Source organism: Solanum lycopersicum, chromosome 1 (genome assembly GCF_036512215.1).
Source record: "Solanum lycopersicum chromosome 1, SLM_r2.1".
NCBI lineage: Eukaryota > Viridiplantae > Streptophyta > Magnoliopsida > Solanales > Solanaceae > Solanum > Solanum lycopersicum.
The window spans coordinates 7,112,691-7,122,720 of record NC_090800.1 but is presented as its reverse complement, the minus strand read 5'-3'; the positions used below and the strand labels follow the sequence as shown (position 1 = coordinate 7,122,720).

Sequence of the window (10,030 nt, the reverse complement as noted above, 5' to 3'; positions counted from 1 at the left end):
GAAGATCTTAGGATTGATGTAAGTAAAACTTTTTGGAGAAGACTATACTTTGATATAGTATACATGTGGATATATAGAAGTGAATGTTACCTTCCTCAAAAAATATAATGGGCGTTGGGAGTAGGATTTGATGATGTTGATCAGTGATCAAATTTAAATATTTTAAATTTTTAGCACCTTATATTTGATTTGGTACTTCTTTTATTTTTCATTTGCACCAAAAAATCATTTTAAAATATCGAAGACAATCGAATTGAAGTTGAAAAGATCGAATAAAAGAGAGAGAGCGTAAAGCGATTGGGTGGACGAAATAAATTTATTTGGTTTGATGTTCGATGCAAACTCTTTCAGAACCAAAAACTAAATAATCAAATCGAACAAAAGAATCAACGCCCACCCCTAGTCATGATTACTGTGTATTATGTATATGTATATCCACTAGTGCTGTAATTTTTTTAATTAATCAATTAAATGTGTTTTTGATAATTTTTATACTATAAGTTAACAGAATTTAAATTTCGATCCTTCTGTAATATGACATAATTTTGATTTTGTTTTGAGTGGGTTGCTTGATGTAATTACATCCAATCTTATATTGTAACAAGTTCTTGAATTAATTTCATATGATTCATAAAGTGCAACAATTCTTTAAGATTTCATGGCATACGATCATGAAAAACCTATTTCATTATCATTTTTTTTGGCGAGAGGGGGGGGGGGGAGTTCATTGAGTGTTCGATATCGCATAAACTTAAGAGTTTAGTTAAAGGAGACTCATGTGTAACATCATATTCGTAAATGTTCTTTACCACTTATCATGACTAGAATTTCATATGCAAATTAAAGAATCATGCTAATCCATTTTATTACTTCTACTAATTAATCAAAGGTTGAATTATCGGTAGCCCTCTAAATTTGACATTAATTTTTACTTAAACATCTTAATTAGACTTTATTAATTTTAGACGCCTCATGTTGAGTTTCATGTGTCATTTTGGTATGCTTTTGTTTGATTTCATTTTTATATATGCTTTTGTTGCAGAGATTAATTAAAGTTGAGCAGATTTTAATATTAACACTTTAACAGTTATTGATTAAAATTAATCTTGTTTGATATCCAAATTTAATAGACTATTTTTTATGAACACTAGAAGCTAAATAAAGTTAGAGAGCATACATATCACGATAAATACATATTCGTCTAAATTTTATTTCATACCTTTCAAAAAAATTAAAATAAGATAATTATAATTCAAAAAGAAAAATAAGCATATCATAGCATTATCACACCATCATCAAAGCCAACAAAAAATTAAAATAATTCGATGTTGATTTCAATTTAAATTGACTTCTTGAAAGACTTGATTAATAACTAAATTCTATCACTTTTCACAGTCTTTTGCATGTATTGATTCAATCAATTTTTTTCCAAAATTAAATTTGTAAATTATACTCTCTTTCCTCATCACAATCTGAGATTTTCTTTTCTTCAATAAATAAATAAATATAAACAGAAAGTATATATTTATAATAGTTTTTTTTTTGTTTTCAATTTTTTTACAGAGATGAAAATGTTCTTAAAGTCAGAAGGAACATTCGTATTATAGCATCTTTGAGTTCTTGATTAAATTTACATTTTTCAGCTTTTGCCTCTTCATAGATCTTCCAAATTTCTAGTATTTCTTTTGATTCTGATCCAAAGTGCAAATCTTTATACTGGGTTTTGTATCTCTTGTTTCCATTTTTGAATTCTAGGGTTAAATTTTTCTCAATGCACTTCTTGATTCTGGTTTAAAAATCAAAACTTTATAATGGGTGTTGAATAATATTTCCCATTTTAAATAATAATAATACATGATTCTCGAATATGGAGAAATGGGTATGTTTGTAATGTTGTAAAGTTGTGATTTTTAGAATGAATTTTGGCAATGAGGGGTGAAGGAGAGGAGGAGAGGGAAAACAATGGAGAGTATGGTAGAAGTGAGGAGTGAAAGGGTACAACAATCTATACAACGGGTAGTGATACAGAGGACTAGGTTGAAACTGTTGTTTATTCCTGTTTTTACTAGCATTTTGGTATGGGCCTGTTTGGTTCAGCTTTGGCATATGCGCTTGCTTTCGGGTTTCACTCGTGTAACTAAAGCATCGGTTCGTGTTGATGAGACTGTGCATTCGACTACACCTAGTGAGTCTCTATTTGACAGAATCTTGAATTCTGATGTTGTTATGGGATTCTTAACAAGTTTGTCTTTTATTTGTTATGTGTATACTTTTGAGTAAATTCACTTTTATTTGTTTTGTATCAATAAAGTCAATTTTGTTTGTTTCGTATCAATAAAGTCACTTCCACTTAACTAGTCATTTGCCTGAATCTTGATGTTGTTATGTGATTCTCAATAAGTTTGTCTTATTTGGTATGTGATTACTTTGAGTAAATTCACTTTTATTTGTTTTGTAGCAATTAAGTCTAATAAAACTAGCTTATCAATTAGTTAGTTAGTTAGTTGGAGTTAGTTAGTTGGCACTATTCATCTTTCAAGAAATTAGTTATAGTTTGTTCAAGTAGTTAGTTATAGTTAGTTATAGTCACATGTTTTGTATTGATGATTTGTTAATCTGCTAGCTCATCATTATTGTGTATATATACACATGTAATACATTGTTTGAGATTAAGTACTCTAATTCAATAATCAGATTTCTTCTTCTCCTTCATTTCGTTTCACTGTTGAAGGACTCAACCTCCATTAATGGAGGAATGAGGTACTTTCCAGCTTACATTGCTGGTTTCAACATGGTATCAGAGCGAGGTTCCTCACACTAGATCTCTTGATTTGATTGTTGATCGATTTAGTAGTCTCCTCTATTCAAGTAGATCCTTGATCTGTTTTTTTTTCTTCTCTTTTTTTTTCTCCTCTGTTTCTCTTTGGTTTGGTTGATCACTTGTTGCTGATTCATAGAGTTTTTTTTTGCTGATTCATAGAGTTTTTTTTTGCTGATATCAATCCATTCTCCATGGGTGATACTTCAAGTGATGTGAATGCCAATAACTCCCTAAAACGACCAGACTTCAATAGCCCATTCTATATACATCCATCTGAAAATGCTGCGTCTGCCTTGCTTCCTGTGGTGTTTGATGGAACTAGTTATAGATCGTGGAGACGAGCAGTTCTTAGGGCATTATCCGTTAAGAACAAAACTGGATTCATCAATGGTAAGATTGTGAAACCAAGCTTTACAGATCCATCATTCATGCAGTGGGAGAGATGTGATGACATGGTGACATCTTGGATTCTGAATTCCCTCTCCCCAGACCTGCAAGATAGCCTTCAATATGTTAACAATGCTAAGGAATTATGGGAGGAATTGGAAGATAGATATGATCAGACTAATGGATGCAAACTGTACCAATTGCAGAAGGAAATAAATGACTTGGTACAAGGTACTTTAGACATTACTGGTTACTATACAAAAATGAAGAAGTTATGGGAGGAAATGAGTGCAATTGATGTCCATTCTCAGTGTAGTTGTGTGTGTACTTGTGGAGGAAAGGTAAAATTGTATAAGACTGAGCAGGACAGAAGACTTATACACTTCTTAATGGGTCTGAATGAGATGTACACTGCTGTGCGAGGGAACATCCTCATGATGTCTACTTTGCCCACAATGGCACAGGCATTTGCTATCTTGTCACAGGAAGAGAGGCAAAGAGAAATGAAGTCTCCAAACCATATGGCTTTGGAATCTACTTCACTTAATGCTTCTATGTTGCCTCAAAGTAATGCAACAAACTCTGGTTCTTATAGAGGAAGCACAGGTAGGGGAAATGGAAACTACAACAACACTGGCAATTTCAACAACACTAATACCTATAGAGGAAACTCCAACATTGGCAATAGATCAAATATGTTTTGTGAATATTGCAAACGAACTGGACATGTCAAAGATAGGTGCTACAAACTTCATGGTTATCCATCCAACACAAGAAATCCAAGAGGAAGAGGCAAAGGATCAGCAGCAAATGTACATACTTCTGAAGGTGATGGCAACAAATGTGAAGAAAACTTTGAGCAGGGAAAACAAATGCCAGTGAACCTGTCAAAAGGTCAATATGAACAGTTACTCAACTTACTTGGAAATATGCATGGTGGAGCTGAATCTGATTACTTAAACAGTGTGTCAAGTGGAGCTGCAAGCTTAGCAGGTATATTTGCTTGTCATTCCTCTATCAGTAGGATAGGTGATATATCATGTAGATGTGAAAAATTGACTGCTGGCTCTTGGATCATTGATTCAGGGGCATCTCACCACATGACCTACACAAAACACAATCTCACAAACCTTAAGTCTCTACCTTATCCCTTCTTAATCACATTGCCAAATGGATACAAAGTCAAGGTGACTGAATTTGGTGATGTGTGTTTGAATCCAACATTAATTCTTTATAAAGTGTTGTACATACCTAGCTTCAAGTTCAACTTAATATCAGTTTGTTGTTTGGCTAATCAACTCAGAGGGATGGTTAGTTTTAACAGTGATTCTTGTTTACTGCAGGGCCCTTCTCTGAAGAGCCCTCTGGCACTTGGTAAGGCAAGGAATGGTTTGTATTTCTTTTGTTCAAAGTGTCACATTCCATCTGTAAATGATGATATTGTTTCTCATCAAAAATGTCAATCTGTTTCTCTTCTTAACTACTGTAAAACACCATCACCATCTAGTACAAGACATCCTCATATAATCAATAAAGAAACCTGTTCTACTGATCATACTTCTAACTCAGCTACTCATTTTTCCTTCAGTCAAGACAATGAATTCTTATGGCATGCTAGATTAGGACATGTACCTTTTGTGAAAATGAAAAACATATCTACCATTCCTTTAAAGTTTTCCAACAAACAACCTTTCACTTGCACAATTTGTCCAATGGCTAGACAAACTAGAATGCCATTTCCAGAAAGTACTACTAGAACTAGTTCAATATTTGAGCTGTTACATGTTGATTTGTGGGGACCTTATAATGTACCAACACATGATGGATATCACTACTTCTTGACTATGGTAGATGATTACAGTAGAGCTACTTGGACACAGCTCATTAGGTGTAAGAGCAATGCTCTTCATACTATAAAAGCCTTCATATCCTTAATAGAAAATCAATTCCACACCAGATTGAAAACCATCAGGTCTGATAATGGCTTAGAATTTTCTAATAATGAAGCAACATGTTTTTTTCAAGAAAAGGGCATAATACACCAGAAATCTTGTCCCTACACACCACAACAAAATGGGGTAGTGGAAAGGAAACACAAGTATCTTCTTGAGACAGCAAGGGCACTGTTGTTTCAATCAAAATTACCTATGAGATACTGGGGAGAATGTGTACTAACTGCCACTTATTTGATTAATAGATTACCTACTAAACTTCTTCAAGGGAAGTCTCCATATGAGCTGTTATACCAGAAGAAACCTTTTTACTCTCATCTCAAAAATTTTGGATGCCTTTGTTTTCCAACCACTTTGAAAACTCATAAAAAAAAGTTTGAACCAAGAACTGTACCTCACATTTTCATTGGATACCCTTTCAATACAAAAGGGTACAAGGTCTTAAATTTGGCTACCAAGAGAATTCATGTGTCTAGAGATGTCTATTTCTATGAAACTATTCTTCCTTTTGTCATTGCTCCTGCTGGCTCTAACTTTAATTCTGTACTGCAATGTCTTGTTCCTTACTCAAATAAGTTACCTTGCATGTCTAGTAAAACAAACACTTTTATTGATGATGAAATGTTGGATGATCACACACTGGATGAAGTCACTTGTGACCAAGTATCCATGCCTGAAAATACACCTACAACTGAATCCACAACACCTCCCACTGGACTAAATATACTTACCACAGCACCTACTGGACCAAACATATCTGTTCTTACACCAAGAAGGACAAATAGATCTTGTCATCCTCCAAGCTACTTGAAAGATTACAACTACTCATTACCCAAGTTACATTCTACTTCACCTATAAACAATATTGCTGATTCTCAACAATCACTCACATCTCTCACAACTCATCCTAATCATATGTGCTTCTCTACACTATGTTGTGAGAGTCAGCAGTTAATTCATAATGTCTCACATGATATTGAACCCACATCTTATGAAGAGGCAAGCTTAAATCCAGCCTGGCTAGCAGCAATGAAACAAGAATTTGATGCATTGCATGTTAATGATACTTGGGAACTGGTTAAGTTGCCAAAAGACAAGAATGTTGTTGGATGTAAATGGGTGTATAAGATTAAACATAAGGCAGATGGGAGCATAGAAAGGTTCAAAGCTAGATTGGTGGTAAAAGGATACACTCAACAAGCTGGGATAGACTACAATGAAACCTTTTCACCTGTGGTAAAGATGACTACAGTTAGAACTCTAATCTCCTTAGCAGTAAAGAAGGGCTGGAACTTGTATCAATTGGATGTCAATAATGCTTTCCTACATGGTGATTTAAATGAAGAAGTGTATATGGCATTACCCCCAGGACTGGTAGTGGACAGCAGTGATATGGTCTGCAAATTGAAGAAGTCCTTGTATGGTTTGAAGCAAGCTAGTAGACAGTGGTATGAGAAACTAGCTAATAGTCTTTGCTCAAAAGGTTATGTTCATTCAGAAAGTGATTACTCACTGTTTTACAAGAAAAATGGTAACTCCTTGGTGTTTGTGGCTGTATATGTTGATGACATTATCCTAACTGGTACTGATATGAAGGAGATTGAATCTTTGAAGCTCTTCTTGCATGAGAAATTCAGAATAAAAGATTTAGGAAGATTGCATTATTTCCTTGGGCTAGAGATATTGTACAGGCCAGATGGTGTCCTTATTTCACAAAGAAAGTTTGCTCTTGATCTTTTGAAAGAATTTGACTCTATGAACTACAAGTCTACAATTTCACCATTGGATCCCACTGAAAAACTGAGGCTTGCAGAAGGCAAACTATTGCCAGATCCCACCTACTACAGAAAATTAGTAGGCAAGCTTAACTTTCTTGCTAACACAAGAATGGACATAGCATATAGTGTCCAGTATCTCAGTCAATTCATGCAATCTCCTAGAGAACCTCATCTAAAAGCAGCTTATCATGTACTTAGATATCTACAACATGATCCTACCTTGGGAGTTTTTATCAACAATAAACCTGATCTTACTGTTAGTGCCTATTGCGACTCAGATTGGGCCTCTTGTCCTGATTCAAGGAAATCAGTGAGTGGTTATTTGGTTCTTATGGGAGATAGCCCCATTAGTTGGAAGTCTAAGAAACAACCTACAGTGTCATTATCATCAGCAGAAGCTGAATACAGAGCCATACGACAAGTAGTAGGAGAAGTGGTGTGGCTAGAAAGACTACTTGGTGAACTCTCAGTGACTATCCCTTTGCCTATACATGTATTTTGTGACAGTCAAGCAGCAGTACACATTGCTAAGAATCCAGTATTTCATGAACGAACTAAGCACATCGAGGTCGATTGTCATTTTGTCAGGACAAAGCTGCAAGGACTGATTATACTCCAATATGTTTCGACAGATGCTCAACTGGCTGATATTTTCACTAAGGCATTGACTGGCATTAAGCATACTGGTTTGTTAACCAAGTTGTCTGTAAGCAAATTACTTCCAACTTGAGGGGGGTAATAAAACTAGCTTATCAATTAGTTAGTTAGTTAGTTGGAGTTAGTTAGTTGGCACTATTCATCTTTCAAGAAATTAGTTATAGTTTGTTCAAGTAGTTAGTTATAGTTAGTTATAGTCACATGTTTTGTATTGATGATTTGTTAATCTGCTAGCTCATCATTATTGTGTATATATACACATGTAATACATTGTTTGAGATTAAGTACTCTAATTCAAAAATCAGATTTCTTCTTCTCCTTCATTTCGTTTCACTGTTGAAGGACTCAACCTCCATTAATGGAGGAATGAGGTACTTTCCAGCTTACATTGCTGGTTTCAACAAAGTCACTTTTGTTTGTTTCGTATCAATAAAGTCACTTTTGTTTGTTCTGTATCAATAGTTTCTCATAAGTTAGATTAAATGACCGGAACATTGTCATTAATAAAGTATTCTTTAAAAAACCGCCAGAAAGCTTACTCTTTCATTGCACTTAATAGATAATTGTATCCATTCTGGCTCTATTTAACGATAGATAGTCTTCAAAACTTATCAAATTAACGAGCATATTTTTCCACTTGAACAAAATTACAAGATTAGCAGAAAAATGAACTTTATCTTCCTATTTTTTAGGAAGACATACATATATGTGTGTTCGGCTTGAATAAGGTATGTTTGCCAATAAGAGCATTAAGGCCTGAAGGGGGGAATTGGGGATCAGGGGCATTAGCAATCGCATCAGTGAAAGGCTCCCAATCTTGAGTTAACATGTTGTCAGCAACTTTGCTTTCGAGTTAGTTAATGAAGTATGAGAGAGTAATTTTGCCGGTGGTTTTATAAAGAGAAGTTATTAATGGTACTTTTTAACTGATTTTATTAAAGTTTCCAGGGTGATCGTTCTTTTAGAGAAACAAATGAATGATTAAATGACTTTGTTGGTACAAAACAAAGAAAAAAGACTTGAAAAGATAAATTCATCAAGTTTGGTGTACATTTGAGAAACGGAACTTGATTACTTCATATAGCTGACATCAATTGAATGGTGATATGTAATTTTATTGGTGGATTATCGTGGAAGGCGTTTAAATGTTTGTTACATAGTCATTAGGGGACAAGGGATTCACTTGAACTAGTGGATAGTTTCATAGTAGTGAGATTTCAGGAAAAGACCAACTTAAATTTTTTGTTCTTAATAATCCAACGGATAGAGCTCTCCAGGAACAAGAGAAACAGAAGTGCGAGCAATTTAGAAAATCCTCATACTTGGCTGAAGTTTTTCTGCAGCAGAGAAGCAAATCAAATTGGATAAGGTTGGGTGATGACAATACTGGGTATTTCTACTCCATCATAAAGCACAAAAGATTAGAACAGGTTACCACCCAAATTAGAGACAAGGAAGGAAAAATGCATTGGAGAACACAGATACTGCTAAGGTATTTGTGGATTATTATGAGGAGTTGTTGGAGAGGAAGGAGAGGTATAGAATCAAGGCATTGGATAGATTTTTAAAGAATGGACACATGCTCACAATTCCTCAACAATTGGAGTTGGTCGGTCCATATTCAGAAAAGAAATCAAGCAAGCTGTGTTTAGTATTGATATGAACAAGAGCCTTGCACCAGAATCCAGATGGCTATGGAAGTGCTTTCTTCAGTGATGCTTGGAGTGTGGTGGGTGAAAAAGATGTGAGTCCAGCAAGGGGATCCTATTTCCCTGCTTTTGTTTGTTTCGTCATGGAGTACCTGTCTAGAGTGCTAACCAAAATGGGTACACTGCCTGACTTCCAGTTCCATCCAATGAGTAAGGGGAACAAATTAACTCATTTAATATTTGCAGATGATGTTATGATATTGTGCAAAGGAAATATGAGTTCAGTCTCGAGGGTTATGGAAGCACTTCATCATTGCTTGGTGGCAAACCTAGACAAATCAAACATATTCATAGCTGGAGTGGAAGAAGGTGCCAAACAAAACATTCTTGCTAAAACTGGTTTTCTCACTTGGTTCCCTACCAATAAAGTATTTGGGGTTACCACTTACCTCAAAGAAATGGAGAAAAATGGATTGTAAGCAAATGGTAGAGAAAATTACTCATAGAATTAGAGCAGCCTATGCTAAACACCTTTCTTATGCTGGAAGATTGCAGATCATAGTGGCAATGCTGTTCTGTTATGTATAACTTTTGGGGATCAGTGTTCATATTGCCTTTGAGCATACTGAAGGAAATCGACAGGAAATGCAGAGATTTCTTATGGGGAGCTATGGAAGGCAGAAGGAAAATAGCATTAGTCAAATGGACCAATGTATGTGCACCAAAGAAGTATGGAGGCCTCAATATCAAGGGTTGTTGCAATCAGAATATAGATGCAGTGGGGAA

At 35.0% G+C, this 10,030-nt stretch overlaps 1 protein-coding gene across 6 annotated transcripts in view; it reads left to right on the top strand.

Moving 5' to 3' along the window:
* Positions 1–1,523: 1,523 nt before the first annotated feature.
* The window catches only part of LOC101257103 (uncharacterized), a 33,382-nt gene continuing 24,875 nt past the window's right edge, over positions 1,524–10,030 (top strand). For all 6 annotated transcript variants that reach the window (XM_069296932.1, XM_026029831.2, XM_069296930.1 and 3 more), the window contains exons 1-2: positions 1,524–2,185; positions 2,981–4,201. In XM_069296932.1, coding sequence (XP_069153033.1) covers positions 1,963–2,185; positions 2,981–4,201 — 1,444 coding nt within the window. In that variant the 5' untranslated portion in view covers positions 1,524–1,962. The remainder of the gene's footprint in view (positions 2,186–2,980; positions 4,202–10,030) is intronic.